At 37.1% G+C, this 17,595-nt stretch overlaps 1 protein-coding gene across 2 annotated transcripts in view; it reads right to left on the bottom strand.

Moving 5' to 3' along the window:
• adamts14 (ADAM metallopeptidase with thrombospondin type 1 motif, 14) overlaps positions 1-17,595 on the bottom strand; it is a 49,891-nt gene that overhangs the window by 29,823 nt on the left and 2,473 nt on the right. For both annotated transcript variants that reach the window (XM_028029760.1, XM_028029761.1), the window contains exons 3-4: positions 4,178-4,334; positions 42-238 (exon numbers count right to left, since the gene is read on the bottom strand). In XM_028029760.1, the coding sequence (XP_027885561.1) occupies positions 42-238; positions 4,178-4,334 (354 nt within the window). The remainder of the gene's footprint in view (positions 1-41; positions 239-4,177; positions 4,335-17,595) is intronic.

The following is a 17,595-nucleotide window of genomic DNA, read 5'->3' as shown; positions in this document are numbered from 1 at the left end:
AGAGGTGAGTATTAATGCATGTCACACTTCTCAGAACTTACAATGTTCATTAGGGTGAGAACGTAATTCTGCACGTGCTCCTTGCCATGGAAACGGATCACTGAGTCATCCACAGCCAGCAGAACCTCGATGTTGTAGTCGTCTTTTTTCACGTGCCTCCTCTTGCGCTCGGACTCGGAGAGTTTATGTTCAACCAAATCCAGAGCTGCAGGAAGGTCTGCGATGCCAACATCTGCCACTGCAGAGACATGAGGAGAATACAACATAACCGATAAGCAGACCTTGAAAATCTTCCTTGTCTATATGCGCTTTATTTCAGGCCCTTTGAAGTGACAAGTTGTGTAGAATCTTATGCAAAACACAGATATTTGCCTCTAATCCGTGCACACAAGCTGTCCTGTGTGGAAAATTCCCAGGTGAGTAACACCATAGCAAAATGTATATGCTAAAAATCACATTGTACATCAATGCAAACAAAATATTTTGTTTGGAGATTACCTGAAACCAAATAACTTACTGGAAATTGTAATTATTGTATTCAATGAAAAAAATAAATGTTGCTCATGCTTATAGTCAGAGCCAGTCAGCTGTATGATTGGATGGTAAAACAATCATGGCTGAAGCAGCAGAAAATAGGTTGTAAAAATAGTGACTTTTCCAGCAGATGCTGAATCAATTGTTAAAGGAGAAGAAATTGATGGACAGTCAATGAAAGTTCACCCCCTTTTCTTGGCTCCACTGCGCTCCTGAGTCTCCCATTGTGCCATTAGAGCACAGCATTCCTCATCATACCAGCTGCTTTTGTGAACAGTGCTTCCACTGCTGGGCCTAATAGATACCCAGAGAGTAACCTTAAAGCTGCAGAGTCAGAGTAACCTTTAAAATGTGCACGATGGGATTTAATTTGCAAGCTACAGCTCCTTTACCTTTAATTATGTATGATATTATGGAATGTGTGTTTTCTGTAGTTTTCATGCTGAGAAAGCAGAACCCAATTGGATTTTCAGATGGAAATAATATGTTGGTTCACCACACGTTATCTCTCTAACAATAAGTATACAGAAATCGGCTGATTTTCACCTTAACCGGCTCTATCTAGTGACCGGTCAGTCAGAAACTAAATAAAGTAGATTTCTTTTTACCCGGATCAGTGAATATATCTTACCCAAGCACTACTCCTCTGTGTTTGTTGTGACAGACGGAAGAAGGCTCAAAGTTAGCCATGAGACATACAAATGTAAAAAGCTATTTAAAAGGATGTTACTTTATATGACACCCCAAAGCATCTGGTTCATTCAGAAATTCTAAAATCGTATTATTTTCTCATCTGTGAAAGCACCATACCCAAACACTGTCACACCTACAGTCTGCAGAGTGGAGGAAATTTTGATGTGTGTGTTTTTTTTGTTTTTTTTATCAAGTCAAAGGAAGCACAAAAGGTTTGAGCAGTTAACTAAGGAAAGCTAACAGCATTTTCTACTGAAGCCTATCAGCCATCTATTCAGCTTGTTTTAAGGTCACTTTGGCTCCAAATATTGCAGTCTGCCACAGGATGTCTAATTTGGGGCACATTTGTCAAAACAGCGAAGAACTAAACTTAACCAGTAATGAGGGAGTCCCAACATATTACAGCATAATTGCTCTGTTTTGTTCTTTTGAGCTTTCAACTTCTTTCCATTGTAAAACATGCCACCTTGCCAGCTTTTTGAAAATCTTAAGGCCTACGCTACATTGGATTTTTCTTGGAAGACAGTGCTTGGAGGGAGAGATAAATTCACACTTGACTTGAGTGCATACTGGTTGCTGTTGCTTTGGTATCGGATTTAAAATGTGTTCATGCATATAAGAATGTTTTTGCAAAAGATGTCTTCAGTATAAAGCTCAGTGTTTGCTTCTCTCTGACCCCTGTGTTGATGTCTGGCGCAGCATGACCGTCTGGTTTGCCTGTTTTGGAACGTCTGGGGTATATTTTTGGGCGAACACTTATAATTTCCCAGATGAAAGTAGTAAATTTGTAAGTAAAGACTACCACATACTGAGATCAAAGTGGAACACGGACAAATGGAAAAGTCTATTCATACCATAAAGGTGCAACATCTCTCCTTTTTGTAAGATCAAATCAACTCCACCTACCACAATATGCAAAAGTATTAACAGCTTTCCATCTTTACCAAATTTTATTTTGTTATATTCACAAACCTGAACGAATTAAATGTAACCAGGGATTCAGTGACAGCCTAATCTGGACACAATGGAAAAGTGATCATTAAGAATCCATTTTGAAAGAAAACTGCAGTACCGTTTGCAGTTTGCCAGAAGCCATAAAGGGCCACAAATAACAAGTAGAAGAAGGTGTTCTAGCCAGATGAGACCAAAATGTAACTTTTTGTCCCACATGCGCATCATGCTGAACACACCATCCCAATGGTGAAACATTATAGTGGCAACATCAGGCTGAAGTCTTTTCCCGGCAGTAACAGTGACGCTGGTGAGCGTTGAGCTTCACCTTCCAGCAAGAGAGCAACAAACAAACACCCAGAACTACAAATTGAATGGCAAGGAATATTTGAGTGCTAGGCTGGCCCAGTCAAAGTCCGAAACTAAATACAGTTTAGAATCTGTGCCGATAAATGTTTTTCAGATCTGTGAACTTCAGATATTTAGGCAAGAAGCATAGGGTCAGATTTCTATAATTTGATGTGCAAACCTGATGGAGGCAAACTCCAGGAGAATCTGGACAAAAATGCAGACAACACTTTTCAAACTTCTATTTGTAAAAGAAAAAATATATATATTTCCATTTCTTCAGAAAATTAAAAGTACACTATGACTAGTATGACTTTAAATACTTTGTGGCATTCTCACATGGCCTTGTGAGCTTCTGAAAGATTAATATTCAATATTTACAGTGATCAGAGGAACACCTGTTTATGCAGTATTAGACAACACCACAAACTAATATTTTTTTACTTCATAAGAAATGTATATAAAGAAATTAGACAATATATCAGCAAGACAATCGTGGACATCCATAGCTCATCTTTGAATACATTTTCCAAGTGGCTGAAGGTGCTGCATTCATCTGTTCAAACAATTGCATGCAAGTATACATCATGAGAATAATGTGCAGCTATCATGCAGCTCAGGAAGGAGATGGGTTCAGTGTACCAGAGCTGAAGACCAAAACTGATGGACAATGCTGGTGAGAGAATATCATTAATCTGCAGTGAAATTAGCAGTGTGCTGACGGGGGCTGAAAACCCACTCAGCGAGGAATAAGTCATTACGCCACAAGCAACACAAAAAGCCTGATGATGTTTTGCAGATGGACTCAGAGGCAAAGACCTTCATTTTGGCTATTATGACATTGCTCCATTTTGGAGGCAAAATGGGAGAAGCTTGTAAGCCGGAGAACACCATCGCAACTGTGAAGTACGAGGGTGGCAGTATCATGTTGTTTGAGTGTTATGCTGCAGGAGAGATTGAAGCACGCTACCAAATAGATTGTATACGTGGAAATATTGAAGCAACATCTGAGAAGACATCTAGAAAAGTCAAAGCTTGGGCACAAATGGGTCTTTCAAATGGACAATGCCACCAAACTAGATACAAAGTGGCTTCAGGACGAGAAAGCCAACGTTTTGGAGGGTACATCACAAAGGCCTGGTCTCAAGCCTAGAGAAAATTTGTGAACAGTTCTTAAATGTGTAGCCAAGCAAGATTCAATAAATGTGACTGTCAGAAGAAATGGGCCAAAAATGCAGCAAACTATTTTGAGAAGCTGCTCGGTAGAAGGATTCAGCATTTAACACAAGTCATACTGTTTGAAAGACAGTTCTACCAAATACTTGAAAAATGGATGTAAACTTCAGAATTTGAAAAAAGTTTAAAATGATCCTTTTCACTATTTTGATATTTAGCAAATATAAATAATTCAGTCAATACAATCTGAATTAAAAAATACGTTTTTATTCTGATTTGATGTGGAGCAGTGAGAAAAGGTTATGTCTTTTTATCCATTTTAAATAAATACCTGATATGTTCTGCGCGTCCTTCTTGCAGGACCTATAAGTGACCATGCAGCTGAGCTGTTCTGTTCGTTTTGTAGCCACAGAGCACTTAAACCCACACAGTGCTTTTTGTTTCCACTGATGTAAGACTCCTTCCCTCCTCCTACCTTCGTTGTGTAAGTCCTCTTTCCGCTGGCCCGTCTCCCGCTTGATGGCCGATCTGCGGTAGACCACGTGCACTCGCCCCTTTACTTCCACATCCTTTTGGCCTTTCTCAAGTGGTTCAATGAAAAACTCACCATTATCAGTGCGGATCAGGCCTGCCTGGAAAAACAGAACTTTGTATCAGAGCACCATTCTTCCTTTAAATCAAGTTAATCCAACTGGATCCTGTAATAACAGTAGAGCCGGACAATTGGGAGATTCAGTGTAATAAGGAATGGTGAAGGTGGACACAACTTGGCAGCTTTGAAGATTATTTCTAAACAGTTATTAGTGAATAACCTGAATATTTTACAGCGCAAAAAGGTTTGTGACACTTTACTAATCTAATTCATTTGTTTACATCTATAATAAACTTTGAATCAAATACAGAAAAACCTTTAATTTGTATCTTTGATTTTTGCCTTTTACTTTAATGAGTTCCCACTATAAAATGCAGTTTAAGTTTCAAACCCTAACCCTAATCCTAATAAAAAGCTTTCTTCCTTTATACAGACGACACCTCTTCAGTTTAATCTGAAATTTCAAACACTTCACAAAGAAGTTTTATTAGCTTGTAGACATTTTAACATTAATTGAGCTACAGAAATATAATTTTTGGTATGAAAAATTAATCATGTTTGCTGAGGCTTGTTGCCGAGTGTCTACAAAAAGGTCAATGTGGAAGGCAGCTGCCATTCTCTAATTCAAGTCAACCACAAACCTGCTATTTTCTCTTGATTGCATAAATATACAAAACGCCCACATAATACAGAGTGAGACATTTTTATAAACATTGCAACAGATTGTGCATTTTATTTGCATAGAAAATCAGTTTATTTGTCACTTGAAGTTATATCTGTCTGGTCCAGAAGTACACACCTTGTGCTCATTTTGTTATATGGGTAATTTTACGGGGGTACAGTACTTTATCACTGGTTTATTATTGGAGCAGAACTGCAGTAGAGCAGGATGAACTTGCAAATATCCCAAGTTCACTTTTTTTGCTTGTTTATTCAGATCTTTTTCAAGTTCTACAGATTAGATTTATATTTACAGTGCCTAACAATAGCTTATATTTGGAACGTTTTCTCATTTTGCCCCTTTACAACCACAAACTTTATTGTATTGGGGTTCTCTTGTGAAAAAATTTTAAAATGTAGAAATTTACATATACCCCTAAATAACTTTAGGGGCTTAACCAGTTACCCTTTAAAGCACTTTTGTGGTTAATGAACTAGATTAATTTAACTAAATCCTTCTGCCATGTGAAAGCCTCCAAGGTTTCATAGTGGACATTAGTAAATAAACAGCACCAAGTGAAAACAAATGTTGTAGTGAAATTTAAAACAGGGTTAAATTACAATAGAATATGACAAGCTTTTTCGCTCAGAACACTGGCCAGTTCATCATCTAAAAATAGAATGATTGTGACTAAAAAAATCAAGTGAAGACATGGCTGTCCATCTAAACTGACAGGTCAGATAAAGAGAACTTTAAATGGAGAAGCAGCAATAATAATCATGTTGACCGCATGACCATAAGAAGACCTCCTGAAGAACTCTCTAGTGCTGCACATCTTTAAGAAACCAACATGTAACCTTTTTGGCTTTAATTCAAAATATTATGTGTAGTGGAAAACTAACCTCTGGTAAAACATGGTGTTGGCAGATTTTCATTTTACATTATGATAGCCCAGTCAGAGTCTGTGTTTAAGTGCAATTGAGACAGCAACACTGGAAAATTGCTATGCACAGACATGCTCTGTCCATGCTCTGAGCTTGAACTATTTTGCAAAGAAGAATAAACAACAAGTGCAGATTCTAAATCTCCAAAGCTGGTAGATACACCTCTAAACAGCTGCAACTAATTGTGGCAAAATACAAATAAGTGCAGGAAGAAGGGAAATTACTTACAGGGTACGAATAAGTGTTATTAAATTATAAAAGCCTCCCTTTATTGCAGTGAGCATCTTGTCTGCCTTTCCTGAGAGTTTAGGAAAGTTTTGTTTTTTTTGTCATGTTCCCGGACAACACTGTTCTGAGTTATGACTATGCAGAATAACAATATGCATATACTGTATTTGGTGTAGCTACAGATCAGAAGCAACAGTGTACTGACATTTCTCCGTCAACATATTCACTGCTAGTCACCTCCTGGTCATGTGATGCATTGTTTATGTAATGATATTGATAACAGCTGCTCTATCTGTACACAGGATGTGTTTTGAGGACAGTATTGAGTCACATTTTGGAAGCAAGTTCGACAGGCTACACAATTACTGCTTTACAACAGATAATCAGGGCTCAACATGGGATCATTGACGTCATATAATGTAACATAAAGTTGTGCTTTGACTTAAGGTTTAGGCTAACTCTGCAAACTCCTTCCAAACAGCTATTTTTGAAAATAAATAAATAAATAAAGCACATAAGAAACTATAATAGTTTGTAATGTAATACATGTCATTACAAACTACATCAGTTTAAGATGACTGTCATAACAAGGGTTGGGGAATAAAATAATCAAAAATCTCAATAACAAAGAGAAACGTAGGTTTTAAAATTCAATAAAACAGATTGTGCAGACAGTGTGGGGGGTCAGTATTCTTTTATTTTTGCACAAGAAGTGCACATTTGATTTGCATTATTTTCTGGTTGAAATATATTTGCACTTCTAATTATTACTGTATATAGATTTTGTACATCAAAATATTGCTATTTGAGAAGGTCCCATTATTAAGTAACAAAATAAAATTGTTTAAAACCCTAAATTCAGTGTTTAGTTTTTTGACAACTTGCAATGCAATACATTTTAAAGTAACTCATTTAAATTTGGTCTAGAGACTTTTCATTTGAAACCTTGCTATGATCATTATCATCATAATCACTTCAATTTAGTCACAACAACTGACCTACTTTTTGACAAACTCAGCCAATAAATATTAGACAGCAGAGTCACTTTAGACTGTGTAAAGAAAATTTGATCTAAATCCTACAGCAAAATGAAGGGATGCTAAAAGACACTAGCACACAAACAACGTACAAAATATGCACTTAATGAAAAAATGTGGAGAACTTCATGTTCCAAAAAATGCACTCTATCTTTTTAAGTGTTTACAGATTTTCAATGTGTTTATAATTCCCTGACTCATTCTTGCTATTGCCATAACACCAAGTTGATTCATTACAAAAACAGCATCTATAACCAGACATAGGTTTTTCATTAAACCAAAGTTGACTGTAGTGGAAATTACTTATTTCTTAGTATCACTGTCTGTGGTTTGAGCTTGCAATGAACCCAAAGCAAAAGGTCAACTATCTTGATTTGCTAAGTATTTGTTTATTTACAGCTGATGACACTGTCGTGGCAACACTAACCAGCATTACAGCATATCACATGTTTGCCAGCCCTTGTTTGCTTTCATTTTTAAGCGTTTGTCTATTTTCATTTGTTTGCAATGAAAAACATCCCACTAAGAGTGCACAGGAATAACTTTATACTTTTGGGAAAAAGTGCATTTCTTCAATGTGCCATCTTGGATAAATTGCTCCAAATAAGCCCATACTACTATACACTGTTTTCAGCTGAAGTGTTTCTCCAAGACTTTGTTGAGAAAGAAGGAAAACCTCTTCAACCTATCATTATCTTCATGACAGAGACACCAACAAAACCTTTGGCAAGTGTGTGTGTATTTACAGCTGCTGAATGAAATCTAAATATGGAACAGAAATTAAAGATCTGAGTTTGGTAACTCTCTGCTCAATAGCAGTGATATATTTATTTACCTTCAGGGTGACATTGCACAGTTGGGTTAAAGAAGAGTGAGAGACAAAAGTCTGCAATAAGAACAAATTTGATCATGTGTCACTGTTGTTGCATAATTTGAGCTGAGTCATTTTTAATCTTCCAGACAAGGGTATGGCATCATTTTTAAGCGGAAAAAACGTGTCATAGGTTTTTTGGGGGGGGTTTTATATGTTTTCTACAAATAAAAATTCTAAACTTGTGGAGTGAATTTTAATTGAATCCACGCAAATTAATACCGAACAATTACAGCTGGTGCAAAATGTTTTCCTTTAGTCTCTGTTGACCAGAGCACCTCCTGCATGACTGATTGCAAACAACAAAAATTAATTCTTATATTATCTTTTAACAATGACTTCCCACCCTCTCATACATTACCAAATTTGTGAAGCACATGACAAATACAAGTTTTCCCACCTGACATGTGAATGTCTGCAGCTCATCCACAGAAGCCACGCTCCTAACGGCTGTCAGGTTTTCAGCGTTGGTAGACAGCTGTGTCCTGATAGGTTTGAGGATGTCCCAGAAAATTTGTACTTTTGGTATGATTAGCTTACATTCGACTACTGAAAAAGGTTGGCTGTCCTGCATTGTGTTTAGTGGTATCAAAGAAAAGAGGGTGAATTTTATAACTATAATTGTTAGATTAATACCATGAGACAAAACCCTGTGACTTTCTAATAGGGATTGCATCGACATTCAAGTGTTCCCTCATGTTTCATAATTGCCTGAGAACATGTGACAGATAACAGCTTATGTTTTATTCCTTTTTTCCACTGTCAACTTCACAGTTTTCCAGATTTATACAGGCATGAATTATAAGGCAAGTTTTTTTTTTCACTGAAGTCAAGTGACATAGAGGTCATAATGTTACTCCACAGGCTGCGCTACAATCTCAGCATACAGTTTGAGAGGGAGTCATCCGGCTGTGCCACACCACACGAAAAAAAAACAAACATAAATCTGAACCTTTAGCTCACTGGTGCACTAAATTCCTCACCTCTGCAGGGACAACTTTGAAGTTCTACATGCACTGTATGTCATTTTAGGGTGAGACAGTATTCCTTTCAAATCCCTACTGGAAGGTTAAGTGATAAAATCATTAAGGCAAAGATTTTTTTCTTTATTACCGTAGTATGCATCTCTGTCACCCAGCAGTTGTCAAAGTTAAGAGCTTGGGTGCTTCTTCACAAAAAGAAACAATATGAAATCCTACACTACTCTGAACCGTAATAGGCTTCAAACACTGCAACAATGCTTTCCTCAACAGGAAATCATGCCGTGATTCATATGTCAAGATAAAGATGATTGTTTTCTAGAAAAACAAAATCAAATCTTTCCTATTTATTGTTTCTTCTTGTCATTTCCAGCTTTGAATATCCACCATTAATCACAGATAGCTGGTAAACAAAGGCATAGCTACACTGCAGTGTTGCCATCACGCTTGGTGGTCTAGTTACATCATTGCCTGAGATAATCTGATGGAGTCATCCTTTATGGTGCATGTCAGACAAACAAAAATCCGAAAGCTGAATAAGCACCACAGGCTACGGATGCAGGGAAATTAAAAGCCAGCTTTGGTTCCGGAGGCTCAACCTGTAATTTGTGGTAGATTATTTGGAAACATGCATTTAGGTTCCAGGCACGCTCTCTTACTGTTTCACCAAAAAAACTGGGAGACTTAGGAAGGTACTGTGATGTTACATCATGAAGTCAATGGTGTACTCTTTCTGTGAAATTTACCCCTTGAACTTTTGTAATAAGATCTACTATCTCTGGTAGGATGAAGCGGGTCCATAGCAATATGAAGGGACTGGACATCTCTGTTATTCCTGTTAAATACGAGTTTTGTGAGAGAAAAAAAACAGAATTATCAACAGAGTAGGACCCTGGTTCACCTATGCGGCAGTGTCATAATGGGAAATAACTAAACAGAACAGAGAGTAGAGGAAGGAGCTTAGTTCTTCATTTCATTTTATCCTTTACATCTCACAGTGCTCACATATATGACTGATCAAGAAGAGAATCATGAATAAAAAAAGAGGGGTTATAATCACAACACTAATCTGCATGAATTAATCACACCAATTTTACATCAAGTGGATAGCTCAATCAACCAGCAAGCTGCACAAGGGAACAAATCAGTTTGCAAATAAGAAATAGGTCTTTTAAAAACACACTTCTTATACTAATCGTAACAGCATGAGACATAGGAACTTCTCTGTCTAAATTTGACCAGTTTGTATGTTTGCACAGAAACCATGTTCTACAAAACAAACAAGGTGTCCTGTCATCATCTACTCTGCCTTTCGTTGAGCATCTAAGCACCACATTTATCTTTTAGGGTTGCACAACTGCACACAGACCTCTTGCTCTTAAAGTAAACTGCATGTTTTTAGCTTCTTTGTACCTGTCAAGAGTATTAAAGTAAGGTAACAACTGTTAATCGTTTAGTATGTAATTTTATGATCCTTTGTTGCTAGTTGTAGTGGGGGGTAAAGTACAACAGATGAAGGGGCTTACTCAGTGTGTTATTTATGCAAGGACCTCCATTGACAGCATTTAAAACTTTTATTTTTTGGACGTCTTAACAAGTCTCTAATTCCTAATGTCACCATCACAAAGTGTCAGTCTGAACTGTTGTTTAAATGTGTGTGATTGTGGTTTAAAAGTTTTGTTTGCTGTTCTCATTGCCTGGACGTTTATGAATTTTGATGTTAAATTAATGACCTCAGTCTTAATGACCGACATTAACAAATAAGGTAATTCTTGGATCAGATCAAGAAAAAAATATTTCAAATAAAGTCAAAGCAAAGAGAGTCAGCAACATTCATCCACAAATCTTGGCACCTCTGCTACAGACATGCAGCGTAACTTTAAACAAGCAGCTTTTATTGCAACATAATCTCGGTAATCTCAGTTTTAATTTGAGCATTTTAACTCACTGAGAAATGAAGTTATTTTTAATAAGTGTGGTTGATGCATCATTTGTCTAGAGAACATTTAAATACAAAAACATACTGTATATGCTGCAGTAAAAGATGAGAGTGATATGAAATATATCACATTTTTGGCTACAGATCACATAGATCTTTATTTAGAGACTGCCTACATACCAGCAGGGTTTTGGAAGGCTAGAATAATCCTAGTAAAACATGCAAGCATGGGTACAACAGTCTGCATCTATTTCCAATACATGGAAACTCAAAGTCTTTTACTTAGACCTGAAAAAAAGCAAGCTGTCTCACTTTGACTGTTGCTAGGTGCCTCTGTGACTTTTGGACTGATAGACACAGAAATAGCGCTCCTCATCCGGTGACAGGGTGTGTAAGGCACTCGTGTTACATCTATCACACGTGTAACTCTACCCATCTGTCATCTGGGCTAATTCTCAACACATGAGCAACACCAGTATTATCATATCCATCATTCATCATTCCACAACAGTAGCGTGCCAGCTGTTGCTATCGAGAAGGGGAAACTTCAACAGGAGGATATCACAAACTTTGAAGCAGTCAAACAATAAACTATGAGTACAGATTGGCTGTTGGATCATCAGCCAACAAAAGAGTGGGGCTTTAGCAACAAAGATAAATCAATGATTTATAGTGTAATGTCATAAGATAAGAATGCCAATAATGTTGCACCATCAGGTTTAGGGCAGAGGATCAAACAAGGCTAATGTGTTGCTTACAGTCATGAAATAACTTGAAACCTGAAAATGTTTTCAGATTTCATCCGGTTATAACCAAGCACTAAAATGCATTTATTGGGTTTATGTCAAAGTCTAACACAATTGGAAAGGAAGACCATGCATTGTTTTAGAATATTACAAACCCCTGAAAAAAATCCAGTGCAACTAATTACTTCAGAAGTAAACACATTAATAAACACGATCCTATTTAGTCTAATTTAGTCGCACTAAAACTCCAGCTGTTTGGTTAAGGCTTTGCTAAAAAGTATTAACAACTCCATGAAGAACCAAGGAACATTACCACTACTGTAAAACATGGTGGTGGTAAAGCTGGTCATATTTGATAAGAACATTGTTTGGAACACAAATGTGCACAACACTTTGTAGTTTTTAATTTTCAAATTCCATTCATATTCCATTCTTTGAATTGACCTGCCACATAAAATCCAAATAAAGGATTATGTCTGGTTGTAACATGACAAAATATATATATAAAAAAACTGTCCCATACCGCTCAATGCTTTGTTTTAATAAATGCACATGATATAGGTAAGAAAAACAAATCCCTGATATGAATCTACTCTGATCTTGATTCATCCACTTTTGAAGACTTCATGCTGGCAGTACGACAAAACACACGATGTGTGTCAAAGATCTGACCCGCACATTCTGACTCTAATGCGTGATGTACTTTTTTATGCCTTTCATTCACAGTCCTTTCATCACACATCATCTTTTGAGCGCTTTCCACATCAAGCATTACATGTCAGCCTGTCTGTGTAGCTTCAAATGCTCCCCAAGCACCCACCCTGCTTGCTCCAACAGGTCTGTATTTAAGTTGGCTTTGATTCAAGGAATCACATGGACAATATTCCTGAGAGTCTGACAGCACCTTTAAAAGCGAGTGCTCACATAAATCACAAGTAAAACGTGGCTACAGCCCCCCCCCCCCCCCCCCCCCCCGACTTTCATCTCTGTGAATGTGTCTTTAGAGTGCTAGCAGCTCACAGTGTCTCAAATAAAAGAAATAAATCTAAGCCAGATTTGTTTTTTAGATACACTTTTGTTTTTTTGTTTGTTTCTTTTACTTTCAAACAGTTGTTATGCATCGCCGTGACAACAAGGTATTGTTCTTTACAACCAGGAACAGCTGATTAGAATCTCAAAAGCTCAAATAACACCTGAACTACAACCCCAAATCTCAGAGGAGCTGAAAAGGTTGGAGAGCAGAGAGAGAAGGAGGAAGTTCAAACCATCTATTCCATTGATCTTACTGGGCGAGGATAATATCCCCAACCCCAATATCTCTCTGCCCAGCTTTCAAAACATCCGGTCAGATAGAGATTTAAAGAGAAGTGGCAAAAGCAAATGAGGTTAATTACTGGTGCTTGCCAACAATTTATGGTGTAACTCAGGTCATGTTACTGTGAAATATTATTACTGCTGACCAGACATTGAGCTGTTAACTCGTCATGACAAACATGATGCTGTCAGACAGCAACAGTCTTCAGACAGATGGCTCTTCAGATTTGTTTCCATAAACATTATATACATACCTCATATCAAGATAGCAGGAGATACAACCAAATCAGCAGTGCAAATGATTCCTAAAAAAGGAAGAGTCTAACAGGACAAATTCTAGCATGATCTAGCATCAATTTTATATGGTGGGTGAAAAAAGAGGTGCATAAAACTCTTATTGCTGATATCATAATGTTTCTTCAATAGGAATTAGAAAGGCCATGGTATTTAAAACTGAACAGCATTGTTGTTTAAGGTTTCTTTCTCAAGTTGAGTTAATAGAAGGTTGCTTTATTAATTAACATAATCAGAGGAACTCATTTTGAGGAGTCTAATTTAACCAATTAGAACATCAAGGTGAGCACATAAAGATCCTTAAACGATTATTTTTGGTGTTGTGATATTTTTCTTTTACTGCTGCGCTGGAGTTCTCATTAAACACATAATTGATCAATTATGATGATCTTGATGGATGTTGTTTCTGCTAAGGCTATCAAAGCTGCAATGTGTGGGTTTAATTATGGCCTCTTATCAACAAGCTAAGATTTATTGGCTTCTCATGACCAATATGGCTACTCAGAAATATTTGAGCAGGAGAGCTGGGGGTTCTTGTTTTTCCCTTTATCTTTAACAGTTTGTACTTGTAACTCATATTTATGTGCTCTGGGATTTTTGCCACACCATTTATATAAAAGGGAACTAGCAATTTATCATGTAGTGAAATCGGTTGTATATATGAAATTGAGATTTTGTGGAAGCATTGTAACTTCAGCCTTTAAAATATATGTATAAAATTTTTTTACAATTCTTTCACACATTTGACGAATAAGCACGCCTGTTTCTCAGGCGTTTGTTGATTAGATGGATGGATAGCGGCAGCCCAAAAGCATGGGGAGGTTTTTTTTTGTAGCAATGTGCTAGTACGTCACTTGCAGCCTTAAGTCACCAAAGTGCACAATAGCAGTCTAGCAGTCTGTCAGGAAATAGCACAAAATACACAGGTTTTACAATAGTAAAGAAAGCATGGCTTGATTTAATTAATTTTTTTTCTCAAGGTGGTTTGCCAGACTTGTATGGAATAACACAGAGAGGACATAAGTAGCTTTAAGAGACATGTATTACTTCCTAATGGAGTATTGATGGAACACAAATCTGGTCCAAATAAACTAGAAATTGAGCAGTAAAGCTCTAAGGCTCCTCAGAAGTTTCAGAATAAGTAATAACTTTTTTAGTTACTGAGTAAAATTTAGAGCTTCTGCGATCAGTCAACATAATCAATGTGATGGACTATAGTTAATCTATATTTAATATTATCCATATTTAGAATTGACTTTTTCATTCAATGATTTTGAGCTACTTATTTTTTTATTTTATTAAACAACTGATATATTTCAAACTGCTATGTGTAAGGGTTATTCTTAACAGCAGTCTATATACGTACTCTGAGAAAATATCTTTTTCAAAAAACGTACAAGTCTTTCAAAGTTCTCAAAGGCTAAAGTCTGGAAATATTTAAAGCTACTTAACAATAGATGGTTTGGATGCTCTTTTGGGTTTCATTTAAAACCACCATCAGCACAAGCATCACATGCATGATGAGCTTCTGAAGCAACAATAAATCTGAATAATAAAAAACCCTCTTGTTTGCATTCTGCAACATCCCCATTGTTACTAATGATCTGATGGTGCAAACAAAGACGTATTAAGGGTTTTAAAGCTGCTGAGCTCCCCCTATGAAGTTAGTAAAGTGGTTATGGTAACAATTAAATACAATTGACTGATTGATGCTGTGCCTGAGTGTGACAGTATACAGACTTTACACAGCAAAGCAGATGTGTTTTACCTAGTCCATCTTAATTACAGTTAATTGCATAGCTAATGATAGCAATTCAGATTTGACCCATGTTTTTCACTTAGATGCAACAATACACGTGACACATTCTTCAAATATCATTCCAGATATTGACATGAGGGGATCTTAAAGTGAATATTTGCCTCTGCACATCAATGTCATCCCCGTTACTGTATATCCCAAAAGGCCTGTGATGACCGTGGAGACCACTGGAGTCCAGCGATATCATTATGTTCAAGAAATCAGCATGAGCTGATTTAAGCTTTGAGACATGGTGCAATCACAACCGAGCCGTAAAGACATAGTCAGGCATAAAACTCAAGATGGGGTCTTAATTAGTGCTAAGGGGCAATGTTACAGCCAGAAACTACCAATCAGGCCCCATTTCTGGGTGTTGTGATGGACTCAGAACTGAACCTTCAGAGACACATAAAGACAATTTCAAGTCATCACCTTTGGTCAAATTGTTTTCTGCAGCAAGGTCTTCACAGGTCTGGCTAAAACGTCAATCAGACAGCTGCAGCTGCTCCTGAATGCTGCTGTTCTCATTCTCATTAAAACTAGGAAAGCCCAGTTCAAATGTCTTTACACTCGTGAGAATAGACCTTAAAATACTTTTGTTATTTTATCAATTGCTCAATGACTTGCTACCAAAATAAAGATCTGCTGTTTGGTCTTCTAGTCCAAGTCTACTCTGCATCCCCACATTCTGAACCAAACACAGAGAACCGCCATTCAGTTTTTATGCTCCACTAATTTGGAACAAGCTTCCAAAAACTGCATAACTGTTGAAACACAAAGTTCCTTCAAATTAAGGCTAAAAACACATTTGCGCACAACTGACTTTGATTAATAACTGGAACATCATGAACTGAAGTCTGCTTTTCCGCCTGGTATTTTTTCCCTCTCTTTGTCAAGGAAATGTAATGCATTTTGCTTGTTTGCTCCTTTATTTTTCTTATCACAAAAAGCCTTCTGAACTCCCATTTTTCTGAAAATGTGCTGTACCAATAAAACTGCTTTGTCCTTCCTTGTCAAAGTGTGGCAAGAAAATAAAACCTTATACCACCGCCACCAGCTTGAACTGCTGATAGTGAGCAGGACAGAGGCATCCTTTCATGTGGTTTATACCAAATTCTGATCCTGCTATCTGAATGTTAGAGCTTAAATCAAGTCTTAAATCAATGTTTTTTACTCTGTTATTGCCGCCCCCGTGTCTGGCGCACGATATAAACAGTGGAAGAACATATAACCATCTATTGCAATTGGCTAAAGACAATGGAGTTGGAATCTGACTCAGATTAACTCTTAATATGAATGTTTTTCTAATGAGTTTTTTGAGACGCTTGACTGTATTGAATCATCTCTAGCCCAAAGTAATAAGTAATTAAACTGGTCAAACTTGAATTAATCTACATGAAACATGGTCTTTAAAACAGAGATTGAAATTTGTGAAACTTTTTTACTAACACAACTTTTCTAAAAACACAAACTGCACATATATTATTATTCCTCAGCTATTTGGCTCATGCAATTTCTGTCAAAAATAGTTTTGAGATAGTTTCGCTTTTTGGATAGCTAAAGCATTGGCTGCTCTCAAGCCTGCCAGTTCAAGTGTCACACAACTGTTTTGTAGTCAATGTCCATCAGTGGCTCAGCTTTTCTCACTCTCTCTCTGTTTTGTTACACACATTTGAAAACCAAGCAGCTACGCAAGAGCAGAATGAGGGGGTCTTCTGATGTTGCAGGATGCAACCAAGTGACGTTTTGTTTTTCAGATTTATGGTTAATTGTTCCCTTTGCTTAATTATGGTGGAAATGTGGAACAAAGAGAGATCACTTCTCTAATGCAGCACGGAATTTCTCTAGTTTGTGTTTTTGTGGTGTTTTCAGATTTTCTATTCATTATTAAAACTGAAAAATGCCTTTTGAACTTACAATGCAGCACGGGCAGAATTTGTCTCCTAGGAAAGACAGCATTCAGGGGAAACATTTAGATAAAGTAATAAACTTGTCTCTTTCCACTTAACTTTTAGGACTACAATGACAATGGTTGATAACGCAAGCAGTGAGAACTAGTCATTATTTTGATTTCTTTAACCTTATTTGCCATTAGCGGCAGGTTGGGTTACCACACAAAACCAGATTATAGAAAAACTGTGAGCTGTACGAGCAGCGAGGGTTCGTGACGGGATTCAATCAGTGGTTATTATTGATTTCTCAGCACACAGCTGCTGATTGCGTGCCCAACTGCAGCTGCTCCGACTGAGCGTCCCGGGTGAAGCTGAGGCCTAAATGCGCTCCCTCATCAACTCTGCCAGCAATGCTAGTTTCAACCCGTAGTGCTTTTGTTTGATAGCTTACAAACATATGCAGTGAAAGGTTTTAGTAAAACAGTACGATGTTATGTGCCCTGCTTCTCTTAAGAAATGAAAATATGTTTAGAGGAACATTAGAAGCAACTAAAAATCCCACGGAAACAGAATATTATTTACTGATCACAAGTTACT

Source organism: Xiphophorus couchianus, chromosome 10 (genome assembly GCF_001444195.1).
Source record: "Xiphophorus couchianus chromosome 10, X_couchianus-1.0, whole genome shotgun sequence".
In the NCBI taxonomy this organism is placed as follows: Eukaryota; Metazoa; Chordata; class Actinopteri; order Cyprinodontiformes; family Poeciliidae; genus Xiphophorus; species Xiphophorus couchianus.
Note: the sequence above shows the minus strand (reverse complement) of the source record. Positions and strands in the feature narration are given on the sequence as shown.